General features: G+C 39.7%; 1 protein-coding gene across 4 annotated transcripts in view; it reads left to right on the forward strand.

Moving 5' to 3' along the window:
• Positions 1–20,590, forward strand: part of LOC102144124 (putative methyltransferase-like protein 21E) — a 78,807-nt gene that overhangs the window by 30,124 nt on the left and 28,093 nt on the right. For 2 of the 4 annotated variants that reach the window (XM_074021376.1, XM_065533475.2), the window contains one exon: positions 1,765–1,886. The exons of the other annotated variants lie outside the window; for them this stretch is intronic. In XM_074021376.1, coding sequence (XP_073877477.1) covers positions 1,765–1,886 — 122 coding nt within the window. The remainder of the gene's footprint in view (positions 1–1,764; positions 1,887–20,590) is intronic. 4 annotated transcript variants of the gene reach the window in all.

The following is a 20,590-nucleotide window of genomic DNA, read 5'->3' on the forward strand; positions in this document are numbered from 1 at the left end:
AGTATTGGGGTGGGAGTTACCCGATTTTCCAGGTGTTGTGTGTCTCAGTTCCCCTGGCTAGGAAAAGGGATTCCCTTCCCCCTTGCGCTTCCCAGGTGAGGCAATGCCTCGCCCTGCTTCAGCTCTCGCTGGTCGGGCTGCAGCAGCTGACCAGCACCGATCGTCCGGCACTCCCCAGTGAGATGAACCCAGTACCTCAGTTGAAAATGCAGAAATCACCGGTCTTCTGTGTCGCTTGCGCTGGGAGTTGGAGACTGGAGCTGTTCCTATTCGGCCATCTTGCTCCGCCCCCTCTGTCTTCTTTAATTAGGTATTGTTTCAATTCCGCCCCTTGCCTGCGCACTTCGCACACATTATGAAATACATTCTCCAAGAAATGGAGAAATGGGGGCTGGTTTCTAGTTCTTTGAACACTGTACAGGTGTTTGCTGGTGTGTGTTGAGGCGGAAGGGGTGATGAGGGAGGAGACGGAAGAGGAGTCAAGTGTAAGGGAATGAAGACAGGGAGCAAGCAGAGAGGACACTGGGGTGGGAAGGGAGATTTTGATTCTTACAGCCTAAGAAGAAATGTCTGATTGTACTTTTCAGATTCCCATTTCTTGTAACCTAGTGGTTCTCAAACCTGAGGGTGCACCCGAATCACCTGGAGGTTTTGTCAAAACACAGGTTGCTGAACCCCAACCCCAGAGTTTCTGATTCAATGATTTGGAATGGGGCCCGAAGATTTGTGTTTCTAAGTTCCTGGTGATGCTGATGCTGCTGGTCTGGGAACAAGACTTTGAGACCCACTGTGTGGCCGTACACTACATCTCCGTCTTCAGAGATCATCCTTTGAGGCTGGGGCATGTTGGTACAAAAGGGAGATGCTTTCACCTACCTGCTCCATTGTATCCTCCACTCACTCCATCGGCTGTGTCTGATGATTCATATCTCTACAGGCACCTCTTTCTGGAAAGAACACCTTCCCAAGAGGCCTTCCTATGGGTCAATTCCTCTAGGCTCCATCCTTCCCAAGTTCTTGCAAGATTGCATGATACAGGCGATCATTTTTGCATGCACTAAGTATTCTTTTATGTTTATGGGCCACATATGCCCATTTGAGTCTAACACTTTAAGCATAGTTATAGTCTATGAAGTGAAGACGCAGTGAGAAAAATTGTGCAGAGATTATTTGACAGCCAGAGACTAAGGGGATATTTCTTAAAATTCTAGTTTGGGGACTTTGGATATGAGATGTGTGTAAGCTATTAAAGAACAGAGAGTGACAGTGTTTAATTTTATTGCTACAGTGTGTAATAGCTCCAAATTCAGACAGGCTCTTAATTAAAAATGTGCTCCTAGTCCCAGAGATTGGATTCCCAACCTTTATATGGTCTTCAGAGGTATGATTCTGATATACACGAACAGTGACAATGTTGAGCGTGGGATTTGTGGGGTACAGAGGAGTTTGTAAGGGATGGGGGAACATAGTGGGGGAAGCTCAGTCAGAGTTCTTGATTTCATCAGTGTAGGAGTGTACCTGGGCATGCACCTTGTTTTCACCCACCTTCACCACTTGCTGGATAAGCTAGAAGGTGGTTGGTATTGGTGAGTTGTTTTTTTTTTTCGTTTTTTTGTTTTGTTTTTTGTTTTTTTTGAGATGTGGTCTTGCTCCTACAGCCTTGACCTCCCAGACTCAAGTGATCCTTCCACCTCAGCCACCCCAGTAGCTGGGACTATAGGTGTATGCCACTACACCTGGCTAATTTTTTGTATTTGTTTGTAGAGATGGAGTTTCACCATGTTGTCCAGGCTGGTCTCGAACTCCTGGGTTCAAGCAATCCACTCACCTTGGCCTCCCAAAGTGCTGGAATTACAGACATGGTCCACTGTGCCCAGCCTTGCTTGGTGAGTTTTTTTTTTTTTTTTTTTGGTCACAAGTGAAATATTCTGGCAGCATGGAGTATAGTATTTTTTTCCTTTCCAAATATGTGATGAATTCGGGGCATATTCTTCCACGAAACTGGTATCATAATACCTCCAACTAGATAATCTCCATTAAGTAATTTGAAAAACCAAAATTCATCATTTTCTTTGTACAAAATAATTTTAAAATAAAAGAAATTTAAGAATTTTGACAGTGGAGGTGAAGGGAGGTGTTCATTTTCTCTTTCCCGCTATGAGGGGACAGTCATCACAGTGAAATATACCAGCCTGAAGCAATAGTTCTCAACCTTGGCTCCTGAGCGGAACCCCATGGGAAGCTTTATGGAAATCCTTTTTCTCTGGTCTGCCTTAATCCATTGAATTTAGTGCCACCAAGAGTGGGGATGGATGTATTTTGGTGCAGAAATCTGTGTTTTTAAAATGCTCTCCACAAGATTTTTGTTGGCCATTTTTTGGGAAATATTGGTGATGTGAATTTGGCTAAATGCCCAGACTCTCTCTCTTTGGCTCTTCCTATACTCTTCATGGCTTGTGATTTACTGAACCACTTATGAATTCAAGTTTTCTCATTGCATGTAATTGCTAAGTAGAGAATTTTCCACATGAAAGACTCCAACTGCGTTGAAACCAACCTCAGCTATATCCTAGGGAACATTTCCCCTAGAGCTCAGTCAATACAGAGTAATTGTTTTTGGAGGAAAGAAAACATACTACCTCACCTCAGTACTAGAATATTAATTGATCTAATCAATAGAAATTGGAATATTCCAATGTTAAACACAAACTACACCCTTTGCCCAATGAGCCACAACACCGCCATTTTCCAAGAACCTGAGTAGTTCAGCCTCACAGAAAAGGGCTCTGCTTTTCACCCGGAAGTGGTCAGGGGTTCTGTAGAAAGGAAGACTCAGTAGGGAGTGACAGTGTCTCAAGCTAAAGTGAAAAGCTGAGAGTGACTGCACAGATCTCCAGGGAGAATACTCCCAGGTTCTCAGTGCTTTCATGGCCGGTCCACTCAGCAACATTAATTATTTCCCCTCTTTGTCTGCACTGGTAAACTGGATGGAGGACAGAACACTAACAACAAAGCCTCACAACGTAAGAAAATAGCTAGATTACATAAAAATAGCTAGATTACATAGGTATGTGTAAAGAGTACACATGTCTCTCTGTATCATTTCTCATAACAGCACATGAATCTATGACTCTCTCGAAATGAAACATTTAAAAAAAGAGTTGTGTGTTCAGATGTATTTACGTATTTGCTTATGGACTGTGCATAAAAAATCTTTTGTGTCCCTCCCTTTCCCCATCCGTCTTCCTCTATGTGTATATGTCTAGTATGTCTTGGGGCATGTAGAAAGTATTCAAATGGTACAGGGAAAAAGCACATTCCAACCTCATGTTGTCGGGATGTGGTAGGCATGATGTCTGATAACAACTGCCCTATATTAAGGGATTTCTTTGAGCCAGGAACTTTGCTGAGTTCTTTATGTTTATTATCCCGAGGATAGGGATTGGGGAGAAATAGGGAATGACTGCAGCTGGGTACAGAGGTTTTGGGGGGGATGATGGAAATGTTCTGGAATTAGTGGTATTGGTTGTGCAATGCTATGAATATACTGAAAACCACTGAATTGTACACTTTAATTACATGGCTTGTATGAATGTGAAAAAAAATCCTTACAACAGTCTTGTGAGCTAAACACTATTGTCCCATTTTACTGATGAAGAAATTGAAGCTTATTGAGGTTAAGGGACTTGCCTAGGCCACATCAGGTTTTAAATGTTAGAGGAGGGATTTGAACCTAAGCCTAATATTGAAGTTTATGCTTTCACAGTTTTAGCAATCTGTAAGGTAATGGGGATCATATCTACTGGCATCAAATCAAGTGTTTTTGACTTAATCAGTTGCTTTAGAAGAACCTCTTGGTTCCAGAATGACTCAAAATTCTCATGCAAAAAATGTGTTTAAGTATAATATGTTATGAGTTAACCAAATATACAGACTATTAGGAACCTAGAATTTAAAGCTACCTTAAAGCTTAGGAGTCTAATCTCTTATTTAGTGCAAAAGTATTGGTAGCAGATGGTGAATGGGAATTCTTTCAGGAAAGTGACCCTTATCTTTGACAAAACAGTGAATTCTAATTATGAGAAAGTACTTCCTTATATGGAGCTGAAATCTGCTTACCTCTTATAACCAACAAAAAATAAACCTTTTTCCATGCAAAACTAACCTTTTCTATGAAATTGCAATGAGAAGAGTATAAGACAGTCTAAGACAGTCTTTTTGTTTGTCTTTTTCCAGGCTAAACATCACTAGTTCTTTTTCAATCATTTGTCATTTGAAGTTACTTTCACAATCTTGATTACACTCTTTGGACATACTCCAATTACTCAATATTGCCTCTTAAATTGTGGTCTCCAAAGCTCGAGGCAATGGTGTAGACGTGATCCGACCAAGACAGGAAGCATGCTTTCTGAACATTCTTAATACCTCAGTAATGGAACGTAGGCATTTCATAGATATGGTAGGAACCAAGAAATGTTCCTTCCAGGAATCTGACTTTAGTTGGTTCATAGGAAATATAGTATTGGAACACATTGGTGTACCAATGTGGATCCACCCAGGATGATTATAATATGTGGGATTTCCCATGGAAATTTTTGCCCTTTGTAAACCCAAAGAGTTATTTGCTTTGTAAGGTCAGAGTCCAATGCTTCACTTTTGGTAACTGATGAACTTACTCAAATCTATGCACAGGCTGAGTAACAGGTAAGAGGGAGTGGTCATCTACCAGTAGCTGAGAAGTTACAGGTACCCACCTGAATTTGGCTCCTGGATGAAGGGTCAAGAAGGTATATGACCTTCATATGTGGCATTAGGCATTTTTTCTGTATATGTAGATTCATTTAGGAATTTTCAAAAACCACATTCAATATTTTCTTAAAACCATATGTTTTCTTCAGAAAACTCAAGTTAAGTCATAACAATAAATGTGCTTTGGAACTTTCCTTTTAAGAAGATCTTGCCATTCGACGCAGACTGATCATTTCAAAATAGCACAGAGCCAAAGACAACCATATTGACCTTTAGAGTTGGCATATTTATGTCCACTTTTTATTTGAGTTGAATTTCCTAGATCTGTTTACGTTTCGCTATTGAAACATACATAAACTATAATACTGGTGTAATAATATTACACTTCTCACATTTTTTAAAAGATTAAGAAAAAACTGGTATGCTCCAGTCTCCCTGGTTAGCAGAAGACTATTACGTTGGTCTTATTAGGGCTCTACTCTTCGAATCGTTCAAGAACTTCACAGGCTTGCTCAATCTTGACAAAAAAATGATGGAGGAGTCTTCATCCAGGGCAGTTGATACTGTTACTCTCATTCAGGCAGTGCTCTTTGGCTATATGTAGGGCACTGATTCTCCCTGTGGGCAACAGAGATCACCCACTCTGGTTGGGAACCACAGGAGCCCTCACCCATGTTCACAGGACCTGTGTTCAGTGCCTAGCCCCTTGTAGTTACTGATCATAGCTTTATTTCTACTGACAACGTAGTTTCCAAGCAGAGCATAGACTCCCATATCTCTAGAAAAAGATTTTTATTTTTAAAAAAGCTTCTTATTTATTTCTTTGAGATGGAGTCTCGCTCTGTCCCCCAGGCTGGAGTGCAATGGTGCGATCTTGGCTCACTGCAACCTCTGCCTCCTGGGTTCAAGCAATTCTCCTGCCTCAGCCTGCCAAGTATCTGGGGTTACAAGCACTCACCACCGTGCCCAGCTGATTTTTGTATTTTTAGTAGAGATGGGGTTTCACCATATTGGCCAGGCTGGTTTCAAACTTCTCACTCAGGTGATCCGCCCACCTCGGCCTCCCAAAGTGCTGGGATTATAGGTGTGAGCCACCGTGCCCGGCCTAAGATTCTTATTTTTTAACTTTAATTCCTTTTAGAGAAATTATTTCTCTTTCTACATCATCTTACCATATTATCTTGTTTTAAACTTGTCTTTTATGTAAATAGGTGCATGCTAATGTTAAACCTTTAATTTACTTAATTTTCTCACAGTGCTAAATATCGTCAAATGAAAATGGCCACTTAGGTGAAAGATCCTTAATAGAAATAACTTCTCTCCTTTGTCTTGGCCAATATCTGCATGCATGGCATTTGATTTTTTATTAGGAGAGAGGTTGTTGCTACAGTGAATGACCCCCATATTTTTTTTGTTTTCCTTTCCCTTGATAGCAATTTAAAGATGAATTCTCTGTTTTTTTGTGCCTTATCACTTTGATGGTTTCCAGCTTTGTTACTGACTTAAAAAGAGAATTCTGTTGGAATTCTTGTTTTATTCACTAAAGAAATACATAAAGATACTAATAAGCTGATTTGGAATTTTAATAGACCATTATTAGCAATAAAACCAGGCGGCTGTGATTAGATGTCAAGAAATCTGTTGCGTTGGGAGTTAGATCCTGAAAATGTTTTGTGCAGGGCTCAGGAAGAAGAGAAAATTGTTTACCCCTAACAAATGCTGTCCAGGCAGAATTGAGCGGGAAGATGGCCTGGCCTTCTGTTTAGAAAGGCTCTCCGCAGGGTGCTCAGTTTCGTGCCTCTCTTCTGTTTGCTTCAAAGTCTCCATAAGAGAGTTCATTATGAAAAGCCCTTCTTGAAGGTAAAGGCAAAATACCGTTGCTAGGGATAATTCATAAGGGATTTAAATTTGCTCATGCCTCCTATTGCCTTTGGTGTGTTTCAGATAATAAGCAGAAGAGATAAAAGAACACAGCAGAGTAGATCATGATATCTATTTGATTAGCTGACTTGACAGGTATTACCAAGAAATACAGTAAGAAAAATTAAACGCTTCACTGTGGGTATGATACATGTGAAACAATTGAGCAATTCCGTTTATTTGAGTCACAAACTCAAGTCAACAAAAGCAAAAATAAAGATTCTTTTGTAAGTGCGTTTATTCTGACATATCAATTCTTCAGTGGAGGAATATTTGGAAAACAGGACAAGAATATATAATTTTTACTTGAGAACAGCATAGATGAATTAAAATGACTATTAAATGTTTCCTTATTAAAAAGCTTCCTAGGCCAGCACGGTAGCTCACATCTGTAATCCCAGCAATCTAGGAGGCCAACGTGGGAGGATCACCTGAGCTGAGGAACTTCAAGACCAGCCTGGGCAACCCAGTGAGACCCTGTCTTTACAAAAAATTTAAAAATACTAGTTGCATGTGGTAGTGCATGCCTGTAGTCCCAACTACTTGGGAGGCTGAGGTGGGAGGATGGTTTGAGCCCAGGAGGTCGAGGCAGCAGTGAGCTATGATCATGCAGCTGCATAGCAGCCTGGACAACAGAATAGGACCCTGTCTCAAAAAAAAAAAAAAAAAAAAATCCAGGAATGTTTAAAAGGTTTCTTGACTTTCCTGTGTTTACATTTGTAACATAAACATTGTTAATACTCATTTTATCCTTAATTTCCTGAGATTTCTGAGAGAAAATACAAAGTAAGGACATAGAATAAAACCTTTGCCAGATCTAGTTAGGAAGTAGTAAACATTTGACTAGTTTTGATACAGATTAAAAACCAAATGAAACAGCTTATTGTGCAAAACCATATTTAAGCGGCTTATAACTTTTGAAAAATACTTTCTCCTTTTGGAATTGAGTAAAACTCCTGCACAATAGGGTACTTGTTAACTTCGGTGTAAAACTGAAAAATTTACCTGGTTTTGAGTTTTTAAAAGGCCTGAGGGAAAGCTTGGGAAGATGTGGTTTTCAGGTACATTTTGCAATGGGGAAGTGACTGCCAGCATAGCTGTGTCCATCCATCTGCCCATGCGGTTGAAAGGTGTGCTCCGGATGCCAAAGGCAAAATGAATAATGTACGGGCCTGGATCCCTGAGGCCTGCGGCAGAGGAGGCAAATGTCTGCAAGGCCAAGACGGAGGGAGGGGCCGCTGCTGGCTCAGACCTGCCGTCTCACATTCCTGTGAAATGTGCTTCACCTTTCTATCATTGTTCATTGTCTCTGGACCTTGAGTAGTTTTTCAGTCAAACTTTAATAAGAAAACCAAATGCACACTCTTGTTCTTAGGTGAGATAAAATCAAGATTGCATTTAAAATCTGGAAGTCAGGAGTGAATGAATGTGGAGCTTTATCACTGAAATGATTTTTCATCCTTACTTCCAAGGAAAGCCTTTGCTTTCTCATTCACCAAAGGCACCAAAAACACAACTAGATCTTTGAGAAACGATAATAGTTTAAGGTAATAGTTTCCTTGATCTCTGCGAGGCTCCTCTGTCTTAAAGTATTTTTTGCTATTTTCTGATGCAGACTGGAAACATGCCATTTGTTCTTGCCTTTAAGCATATAATAGTTCAACGTAGTGATGACAATTTTAGGCTATTTTGACGGCCAAGTGTCTCTTTTCTGGAGTTAAAAGTAGAGGTTCTAGTCTTTCAAGAAGCATTTCAACCATTCAGTTGTCCTGGCTGGAAACACCTCCATTATTATCAAGTCCACTTTTCCTTTTAGCTTTTGAATTATTTCATCATCAAGGCTTATCAATTTTACCTCCTAAACTTTGCCCTTAAAATAGCTATCAAACATTCTCCTGACTTTATTTTTCTTCTGCTCCAGCCCATTTCTCACAGTGTTATTAAAAATTATATATATACATATATTTAATTGACAAAGTATATATTTATCATGTATAACATGTTTTGAGATATGTATACTTGTGGAATAGCTAAATCAAGATAATTAACATATGCATTCCCTCACATACTTACCAAGTTACTGTGAGGAGAACACTTAAAATCTACTCTCTCAGCAATTTTCAAGGATACAATACACTATTAGCTACAGTCACCATGTTGTACAATAGATCTCTTGAACTTATTCCTCCTAACTGAAATTTTTCATTCTTTGACCAACAACTTCCATACACCGTCTTTTTACTTTTCTTAAGTCTTTTAATATCATTTGGAAACATTCATTTATGCAAAGCTTCCAGAAGCACACTCAAAGAATGAATGGGGAACGAAAGGGACACTGCTTTGTGGACCAGGTTAATTACATTGTCTTCTTAAACAATCTGATCTTGCCACTGTCCTGGTTAAAACTTGTTTGTGATATCTTGTTGCCTCAGGTTAGAGTCCAAACCTGTATTCTAGGTAGAACACAGGCCCCTGGCCAAATGATGACAGGCCAGGCTCTCTGAGTCTCCATCCTTTTCCTTTCCTTCTCCTTCCACCCTCTCTGCCTCCTTTCCTCTCCACCCCATCCCATTTCCCTATCAACTTGATGCTCAGTTACTTCCTCTCCCTCAAGCCCATCCTTCTTCATCACAGCCATTCTCTGCTTTGCCATCGCTCTCTGAGCCTGGAATACTCATCTCTTTCCTATTTTGGTTTCCTGCTTGCTCTACAAAGACCCAGCTCAAATGTTCCTCCTCTATACATTCCCAGAGCGGGCAGCCTCCTGCTCTGTACTCTCCATGATGTAGTCTAGGATGGCTATTTCACATCTCTTTGTCTTTCTTTATGTGTTCTGATCTCTGCCTGTTCAACTAAACTGAACTTTATGAGGCAGAGTCTATGTTTTTTATTTTGTATACAATTGCCTTGCATTGGGCCTAGCATATCACAGGTGTCAACAAATGTTTGTTGATTGAATAAATGAAAGTGTGTCACTTTTCTGGCTAATGTCATATATTTTTCATTTTGTTCTAGGTCTCCAGCAAAGAGCATCCCTTGAGCTGAATGGAATGAACTCAATTAGTTGCTATAAAGTCTATACCTCTTCTAGCCTTTCAGTGATGATTCATTTATCCATTCTTTCATATAACCCACAGTTGTTGAGCATTTTCTATCAGGTGTTTTACTAGCCATTGAGAATGAAAAGATATCTAGGCCAGATATCACATCAGCTTGTCTTGGAGCCCGTCTAGGAAGGGAAAGGAGCTCCAAAACCAGATTTGCCTCCTTACACAATCTGTGGCAACTGTGAGCCTTCTGGCAGTTCGTTTCTAGGCTTATCTTTCAGTTTCAGCAAAAACTGGGGTGAGCTGAGGGCAGGACCAGTTGACATATCGATCCAGTTATAAACACTTCTAAAAGGTCCTTCCTGGCTTTGGTAATGTCTGGGCTCAGACATCTCTGCAAGGCTGAATTGTTTCTAGGTCAACCATTTTGAGGTTCCTTCCTCCCAAATGAATGGTTAAACACTCACAAAAGAAGTATTTTTTTAAGTAATGCAAGGTGGAAAGTGAATGGCTTTTGTTTAGTTTCAAACCGATTCCTCATCTTAGGAAGACAGAAGAGCACTGATGATATCCTGGTGCTGTCGTTTATTTGTTGTGAATTTGCTAATCAAACGCCCACTCCCTTTTCTATTCCTCTCTGCTCAGCCTTGAGAAGAGTGCTGGCATCTGACTTAAGCGAAAGGGAGGAGCGAGTTTTCTAAGGTGGCAGAATGCCAACATTCCTTTGCCTTCTGTTGTCTTGTGAGTGATGCCAAGTCGTCTGGTGGCTACTTGTAGTAGAGGAAAGGATTATTAATTGTTCCCTGTTAATTCTCTCAAGGATTCTTCAACCCCTTGACTTAAAGTAGCTATGGTAGAGATATTAGAATGACAAACCCAAGGGCACGTAGTAGAATTAATATTCTGCAACGACCAAAGTTTTGCACAGGTCCCAGTTTCCTTGTTTTCACGTCACTCCCGTATCTCTGGTGAAGTGGATAGGATGAATTGATATCGAAGCAAAGCGAAGACAAATGACCATATCCCTTCCTGGCCACGGGGTGACCCAGGTTGCACGGTAATGAGTATAAACAGCGGGCACTCTGAGGCTAAGGAGAGAAAAATGCTGACAGAGCGCTTGCTTTGATTGGATTTATAATATTATTGGGAGAAATGGAAAGCGAGAGGGAGAGAAAGGAAGGGGTGAGGCAATACGGAGTGAGGACGGGGAGACCTATTTACGGCTGTTTCGTGGTCGTAACTCAACTGCCTTGTTTTGCCCACTCAGTGAACTGACCTTCTTCAATCCTCTTGTATGACAGCTGCAGAGAATAAATTCCTCCTTAATCCACCTCCTAGGCCCAGCCAAGGTAGTGGGAACAGAGCAGCTTTGCACAGAACCAATAAGTTCACTTCCCAGAGGCGAAAGGGTAATTTGTCCTGCCTGTTCACTCCATCACTGACCTTGCTGTTCTGCGGGTGCCCAGGGTACCAATTAGTGCTAATTGCTGCCGATGGTGGTGAAAGATTCTGTGACAAGTCTCTGCTGAGAACAGGGCTGACCCCTAACTCATTTCATGTAGAGCATGCCCAAGAGACCAGGTACTTTGGGATAGTACAACAGTATGGATGGGCGGGGAAGAAAGATCACTGGCAAGAGCACAGGCCTGTCTTGCTATAGTCCACTGACAGCTACTGAAAGCCACAATTAATTTTTCCAGAAAGAGGAATTTTGCCATTGCTTCTCCAGATCTTACTTTGATGTGGAAGGATCCAAAAGTATCCCCAAAGTAAGAGTCAATCTAATTATATCTGGAGTGAAAATTCTCTGCTTCACTTCTGCCTAGCAAAGCAGCCAGAGATCTTTATGCCCAGTGAAATAAATTTTTAACAGACTTGCTATAATGTGTCAAAGTTTCCTAAATGAAGTTGAGCGAGTAAGCATGGCTTTTAAGATCTTTCAATGTGATGGACAAGAAAATATCCATGTAGAGAAAAGTAGGACTGCTTATTGCAATTAGCCACATTATTGCACCTGGAAAATCCTCTCCAAGGGGGATCAGTGGTCCAGGCGTCACACATTTAAGTTAATATAAAAGAGGTGCTTTGCATTAGCCAGGAAAAAGTTGAGAGTTTTCTGATTTGACCACTGTACTCTTGAAAAAGGTAGTTCATTTCATATCTAAAGTAACCAGAGCTAGCTTCAACAATTGCCAGCTACCAGTTATAAATAGCTTTCCTTTCTGAAACAAAGCCTCATCTTTCAAATTGCTACTTTCTTAAAGAAAAAAAAAAAAAAAACCCTGAGATTCTTTCAGCACTCGCCAGCTGTTCCAGATGTTATGATTCCACATCTAGGGCCACGTTCGGAACTAAAAATATATACATGAGCTTGACTTCCAACTTCTTCACTAAAGTAACATCATAAATAATCTTATTTGTCCCTTTGTTATGTTCTAGAAGTGTTCATAAGTAGTTTTTAAGGGGAGCGAGAATTTGATCCTCATGTTTTCCATGAAACCTCTTATGACAAATAGTAAATTTCACTCACAATGTTGTAACCTAGTCCATTAGAGTGTAGTCCAGACTTCTTTTTACTTATAATGAAAAGTAACAAAATATCCTATTGTTATCATATTCATAAAAACAAGAGAAATGAATAAATTGAATAACAGATACTTTTGACAGTGGGACTTAAAATAATTTGATTAGAGACAGATCGTGGTAGTCTGAAAAGACTTGGGTGTTTCCAGAGCCCCTGGGATCGAACAGTTCCTACTATGGCCACCAGATGGCCCTATGAGACCAGAGCTTTTCGTGTAGATGCTGGCGGTAGTAGTAGCTGTGGTGGTGGCAGCAACGGTAGTTTCAGGATGGGTTGAGAATCAGGCAGAAAGCAGCAACCGCCCAGCCTTCACGTTGGCTGCATCTCCTCCAACAGTTCTCCATCTCAGACATTAACCAGCTAGTGTGACATTTTAAAAATGGAACTTGGATGATCACATTTTCTTGCTCAAAACTCTCGAATGGTTTCTCAGTATGTGTAGAATAAACTCCAGACTCCTTACCCTGGTTCACAAAGCCCTACATGATCTGGTACATAGCTATTGTTCTGACCTTGTTGCGACCCACCCTTCCTCTAATCTTTTTTTGAGATGGAGTCTCGCTGTCACCAGGCTGGAGTGCAGTGGCGCGGTCTCGGCTCACTGCAACCTCCACCTCCCAGGCCCAAGCGATTCTCCTGCTTCAGCCTCCCAAGTAGCTGGGACTACAGGCATATGCCGCCACACCCGACTAATTTTTGTATTTTTAGTAGAGACAGGGTTTCACCATGTTGACCATGCCGGTCTGGAATTCCTGACCTCAGGTGATCCGCCTAACTCAGCCTCCTAAAGTGCTGGGATGACAGGCATGAGCCACCGTGCCTGGCTGTCCCCCCTTAATCTTACTCCAGCCACACAGCCTTTTTGTATTTTTATTTATTTATTTTACTTTAAGTTCTGGGATACATGTGCAGACCCTTTTTGTGTTTCTTGAAGGAGCAAAGCTCCTTCAGAGCTTGTGCATTAATTGTCTCATTTGCCTGAGATGCTCTTATTCATATCACCAAATGGCTCGGGTCTTATCCTTCAGCCCTCAACTCAACATCCATGTAGAGTAAAACTGTCCAATCTAAAGCATTAACTCAGCTGCTCTCCAATCTATCACTTTAGTTTTCTGACTAAGCCTTAATCGTGATTTCTTTCTTCCTTCCCTTACTTTTTTCCCTTTTTTCCCTTTCTTTTCTCTTTTCCTTTTTTCTTTTTTCCTTTCCTTCCTCCCTCCATTCCTTTCTCTTCCTCTCTTTCTTTTTTCTCTCTCCTCCTTCCCTCTCTCCCTCTCTCCCTCCCTCCCTCCCTCCCTCCCTCATTCCCTCCCTCCCTCCCTCCCTCCCTCCCTCCCTCCCTCCCTCCCTCCCTCCCTCCCTTCCTTCCTTCCTTCCTTCCTTCCTTCCTTCCTTCCTTCCTTCCTTCCTTCCTTCCTTCCTTCCATCTTCCTATTTACTCATCTAATATATGATCCATGTATTACCAGTTTATCTCCACCGGAATGTAAACACCATGAGAGCAGGATTTTTAAAAAAAATTCGTTGTTATTTATCTCATCATCAGGACCATGGTTGTTCTTGTATAGAGAATGAATAAATGGATGTTTGAGATATTTATAAGTTAAGCATTTATAGTACAAGTATGGTACATCCACAGATTACTAGCATTTGGATAATTTGTAATGGTAAAATTGGTCATAAATTAGTTAAATTTTTTCATTTGCCAAACAGTTACTGAACAGTAACTAAGTGCCAGGCTTTGTGATGGGCACTAGAGATAATCCAGCACTAAACACTAGCAAGAAAAGTTATGTTCTGAGAGCTCAGGCTCTACACCAAGGCTTTTACATATTATCTCATTTAGTACTTACAACAATATTCTGAAACAAGTGCTTTAATCTCTAATTTCATTTTACAGAGTAATAAACAAATTTAGTCAAGATAAGTAATATACCCAAGATAATATGACTGTTGCATTATAGAACAGGGACTCAACCTCATATGACACAGTCCATCCTGAAGGAATCAACAAAGACAAACAATAGGACTAGACTCCAAGCATGTCTGGCAATAGAAGTATCAGGCAGAGATAACAGCATGATTAAAGACATAAAACAAGTTACCAAAATGTGAACAAGACTATCAGAATAGTCCAGATATATCTAACAACGAACCACATACAATTTCTAGGAAGAATAAAAGAGTAATTGAAATACAAATCTCAGTGGATAAGATAAAGTCTAGCTAGATTTAAAGAGGGTAGTAAACAGATGAAGAGCAAATTCGTGAAGTAGATGATTGATCTAAGGAAATTATCAAGATTACAGCACAGAAAGACTGAGTGCTGGAAATATGTTAAAGAGAAGTTTAGAGATGTGGACAACAGAATTAGAAGGCCCAATATATTTCTAGTAGAAATTCTAGGTGAAAGAAGAGAAAGAAGGGAAAGGCCAATATTTAAGGAGTTTATGGCTAAAACTTTCAGAAAATTGATTAAAGCCATAAATTGACTAAATTTCTTTCTTTTTAAAAAAATTCTATTTTAGGTTCAAGGTACATGCACAGGTTTGTCATATAGGTAAATTGCATATTGTGAGGGTTTGGTATACAAAAATTTCATCACCTATGTAATAAGCATAGCCCCTGATAGGTAGTTTTTCAATCCTCACCTTCCTCCCACACTCTACCCTCAAGTAAGCCCTGGTGTGTGCTGTTCCCTGCTTTGCGTCTCTATGTACTCAATGTTTAGCTCCCACTTACAACAAATATGCAGTATTTTGTTTTCTGTTCCTGTGATAGTTTGCTTAGGATAATGACCTCTAACTCCATTCATGTTGCTGCAAAGGACATGATCTCATTCTTTTCTATGGCTACATAGTATTCCATAGTGTATATGTACCACATTTTCTGTATCTAGTCTACCATTGATGGGCATTTAGGATGATTCCACACATTTGCTATTGTGATTAGTGCTGTGATGAATTTGCATGCATGTGTCTTTATGGTAGAATGATTTATATTCCTTTGGGTATATAATCAATAATAGGATTGCTGGGTCAAGTGGTAATTCTGCTTTGAGTTCTTTGAGAAATCATCAAACTGCTTTGCACAGTGGCTGAACTAATTTGCACTCCCACCAGTAGTATAGAGCTTTCCCTTTTCACCACAACCCCACTAGCATCTGTTATCTTTTGACTTTTTAATAATAGCCATTATGACTGGTGTGACATGGTATCTCATTGTCATTTTGATGTGCATTTCTCTAATAGTGACACTGAGTATTTTTTCATATGCTTGTTGGCTGTGTATGTCTTCTTTTGAGAAGTATCTGTTCATGTCCTTTGCCCACTTTTTAATGGGGTTGTTTCTTTTCTTGTAATTTTGTTTAAGTTCCTTGTAGATGCTGGATATCAGGCCTTTGTCAGATGGGTAGATTGCAAAAAATTTCTCCCATTCTGTAGGTTGTCTGTGTACTAGCTTCATAGTATCTTTTGCTGTGTAGAAGCTCTTTAGTATAATTAAGTCCCAGCTTCAATTTTTGTGTTTGTTTTGCAATTGCTTTTGGAGTCTTCATCATGAAATCTTTATCAGAGCTTATGTCCAGAATAGTATTTCCTAGATTATCTTCCAGAATTTTTTTTTTTTTTTTTTTTTTTGAGATGGAGTCTTGCTCTGTTGTCCAGGCTGGAGTGCAGTGGTGCAATCTTGGCTTGCTGCAAGCTCCGCCTCCTTGGTTCACGCCATTCTCCTGCCTCAGCGTCCTCCTGAGTAGCTGGGACTACAGGCGCCCACCACCATGCCTGGCAAATTTTTTTTTGTATTTTTAGTAGAGATGGGGTTTCACCATGTTAGCTAGGATGGTCTCAATCTCCTGATTTTGTGGTCTGCCCGCCTTGGCCTCTCAAAGTCCAGAGTTTTTATAGTTTTAAATTTTTCATTTAAGTCTTTAATTCGTCTTGAGTTGATTTTTGTATATGGTGTGAGGAAGGGTTCTAGTTTCAATCTTTTGCATATAGCTAACCATTTATTCCAGCACCATTTATTGAACAGGGAGTCCTTTCTCCATTGCTTTTTTTTGTCACCTTTGTCAAAAATCAGATGGTTGTAGGTGTGCAGCATTATTTCTGGGCTTTCTATTCTGTTCCTTTGGTCTATGTGTTTGTTTTTGTACAAGTATCATGCTATTTTGATTGTGTAGCCTTGCAGTATAGTTTGAAGTTGGGTAATATGATACCTCCAGCTTTGTTCTTTTTGCTTAGGATTACTTTGGCTATTTGAGCTCTTTTTTGGTTCCATATGAATTTTAAGATAGTTTTTTCTACTTCTATGAAGAATGCCATTGGTAGTTTGATAAGAATAGCATTGAGTCTGTAAATTGCTTTGGCAGTATGGCCCTTTTAACAATATTGATTATTCCTATCCATGAACATGGAATGTTTTTCCATTGTTTGTGCCCTCTCTGATTTCTTTGAGCAGGGTTTTGTAATTCTCATTGTAAAGATCCTTTCACTTCCCTGATTAGTTGTACTCCTAGGTTTTTTTTTTTTTATGGCTATTGTGAATGGGATTGTGCTCTTGATATGGCTCTCAGCTTGAATGTCATTGGTGTAGGAATCCTACTGATATTTTTACATTGATTTTGTATCGGGAGATTTTGTTGAAGTTGTTTATCAAGTCAAGGAGCTTTTGGATAGAGACTATAGGGTTTTCTAGGTGTAGAATCATATTGCATAAATTGACTAAATTTCATAAATCAGATTAAAAATGCAATGTGTCCTGAGCTGAATAAATAAATCCACACCTAAACACATGTTGATGGAACTTCAGAACGCCACAGGCAAACAGATCTTATAAGCAACCAGAGAAAAAGACGTAGCTCTCCTGCAAAAGAACAACCATTAAACCAAAAGAAGCCTCATCAGCCAAAGTAGATGTTAGAATATAATAGAATAATATTTTCAAAGTGTTGAGGGAAAATCATGGTTAATAAATATTCTATATTTAAACTATATTTCGAGAGGCAAAATAAAAAAAAGACACTTAAAGATAAAGGCTGAGTTAATTTGCCACCAACAAAGCTCTTGATTCAAAACGTCCCATGTAAGAGGTGCTTCAGGAAGAAGGAAACTGAACTCAGAAGGAAGGGGTGAGCTGTGAGAATGAAGGTGAATGTGTGGCTCCATGTGTATAAGCATCATCCACATAAAACCATGGAGGCGGTGACTGTGAAGGGTGGCAAAGTCAAGATGGAACTCAATCGCTGCACAAAATAATATATCACATGGGAAGAGGATGTCTGTACTTAAATCACTCTAAAGTCATCTAAGGTTAGAGACATTGACAATCTTCAGACTTTAAGTATGTTTTTGACTATGCCGAGGTAATCAAGAAAATCTGAATTTCAGGGTGACTTTGTTTAAAGGATGACTTAGCAATCCAGGCTCCTTCCACTTAGTAAGGCCACTGTCTTTGATGCACCCACAGCTGCTATGCATGCTGCTAATAGCGGAGAGAGTGGAAGATTGCAGAGGACATGTGTGGCTAGGCTTAGAAGTGCAGACATCAGGTGTGGCCTCATCCTTTGCCAGGTGCCATTCCCATCATCCCGAACTCATTGCCCTGCTTTTGTGTAATTAGAAATAGGGACAGCTTGTCAAAATACTAAAACACTAAACACTAAAAGAACAGAGGTAGGATCTGTAGCTTGCAAATAAGTAGAGGAAAGAAAAGGAATAAATAAAACTTGGTGAAATCAATAGAAAGCAAAAAGGAGGAAAAAAGCATAGAAAAAATGAAGAGAAAGTACAAAATAAAATAGCAGAATAAGCACAATAAATAACAATTATGTTAAACTTACCACTTATTATGCAGAGATTATCAGAATAGATTAGAAATTCTTTACAGTCAAAGGCAAAAACTAAAACACAAAGCCAGCTGGATGTAACATGCAAGGAGTAAATCTAAAAAAGATTGAAAAGTAAAGGGAAGAAAAAGATATACCAGCTAAATACTAACCAAAGAAAGCTAGTCTAACCATATTCATTGCAACACATCCTTAAGGCAAAAAGCACTGTTAAGGCTGATGAGGGTTACTACATTTGGATTAAAAGGAGTAATTCCAGAGGAATAATTCCGGAGGAAAATGTAAGAATTAAGAAGTCTGAACTTTTAATCACCTAATAATGCAGTTTGTATTTAACCAGCCAAAGTAGTCATCATCACAAGGTAAAATGGACAAATCCCTGTTGTAGTGAGAAAGTTTTTAGTACATCTGTCAGTGATCAATAAATGATGCAAAATAAAAATTGGTCAGGCTGTAGTAGATCTGACCAACACAATTAGTTTACCTGTACGGAACCTTCTCCCAATAGAAAGAATACACATTTAGGAGGATTCTGCCATAACTTTTTCAAGAGATGAAGTGAGCCTCCACCAAAACAACCACAATGAGTTAAAAGCAAAGAACTGGAAAAGTAATAGGATTGGCTATTTACTGAATATGGGAGTTGAGGGGGAAAAGGTGGAATGGAAAATTATTAAGGCCAGCCAGCTGGATTGTGATGCTGTAAACGGTGAGAACAAGAAGGATTGAGGAGGAAGTTTGGGCAGAGGGGAGGATGATGAGTTCAGCGGTGATCTTTTGAGTTGAAAGTGCGTTTTATGGAGAAAGCCGAACATCAGCTCCCCGGGCTGTTCCATTTGAGTAGTCTTCTCTGGCTTTCCATATATGCGTGTTCACAAATAATATTGCTGATTCATCCATATTTAATACATAACTCTTAGTGGAAATGCTACTTGATCAATCAGGTAATACTTAGGGGGCTAATGTTGGAACAGCTAATTTTATTATGCACTATTTATTATTAATTGATTAGGGCTCTTAAGTAGGTAAGAGCTTTTCCTTTCAAGTGGGTTATAGAAGTAACTATTGATTCCTTAAAGCTGATCTATAACATGAAACAGATAATAATAACAATAAGCTATCATTTGTAAGTATGTACAAGCTCTTCCACGTATGCTATTATTATTTTCACAGCGATGCCAGGAGGTAGATAGAATAGGATATATATGATTATACCCATTTTGCAGATGAGGAAATTGAAGGTAAAATCACACAAGTGTATTCTCTGACCTTCAAATCCTGTTGGTTTTATAATTTAGATTTTCCAAGATGGTTGCAGGCTGAAAAGGTTGAAATGAAAAAAAATAGCCACTTCTGTCTTTCTTTGCTGCTTAATTCGGAGTGCTTTGCTCCCCATCTTATCTCTTGCCCCGGACTTGCTGTTTTGAGGTCTTTATTTCTCAGGAGGCTTTTTTTTTTTTTTTTTTTTTTTTTAAGAAAGAGTCATGTTCTGTCACCCAGGCTGGGGTGCAGTGGCACAATCTCTGCTTGCTGCAACTTCCACCTCCCGGGTTCAAGTGATTCTCCTGCCTCAGCTTCCAAAGGAGCTGGGATCACAGGTATGTGCCACCATGTCTGGCTGATTTTTGTATTTTTAGTAGAGATGAGGTTTTGCCACGTTGGCCAGGCTGGTCTCAAACTCCTGACCTCAAGTGATCTGCCCACCTTGGCCTCCCGAAATATTGGGATTACAGGCGTGAGCCATCATGCCTGACCTCTTCTGAGACGTTTTGATCCTGGAGCTTGTGGATAGGTTTACACGTGTGCAGAGATTTTTACATATGTTTCTATTCACTCCTTTTTTATGCCTTAAAAACAAAACAAAACAAAACAAACCTCAAACCTCCTTTCCTCCTTCCAGTGAGCCTTCCCATGCCATAATGGGTGGAGAGATAAAAGCTACAGTTTCTGGGGGGATTCTGTTCTCTACACTGAACCCTGACCAAGAGTGCCTATGTGATATTTTCTAAAGAAAAACTCGACAACTTTCTTCGATTCTCAGAAGACTCCAGAACCACTGAGGAAAGAGAAAGGAATAGTAACAGGAAGACATGCTTTAAGCAATCGTTAGATTTCTCTTTTGCGTTTCACTCTCCTTTGCGTTTCTCCGTTTTCTCTCTAGGGATTGTAAGTCCAGTTAGAGTTGTATATGACTTGATGACACAGCAGAAGGAGACAGGGGAAGTTTCCAACCTTTTTATTTGGGAACAAACAATACCTACGTACTAAGTTTCTCTATGGTTAAGCTAAAGGAAAATGCCCCTAATGCCCTATACTATTTTTGATATCTCTGGAACGAAATCTATATTATACAAATGCAGCTTCCAAAGGACAGAAGTAATTATACTAGTCCTTACATTTGTTCATTTCTGTATACTTTGGAAAAGTCACTTGCCTTCATTGGAA

This window comes from Macaca fascicularis, chromosome 17 (genome assembly GCF_037993035.2).
Source record: "Macaca fascicularis isolate 582-1 chromosome 17, T2T-MFA8v1.1".
In the NCBI taxonomy this organism is placed as follows: Eukaryota; Metazoa; Chordata; class Mammalia; order Primates; family Cercopithecidae; genus Macaca; species Macaca fascicularis.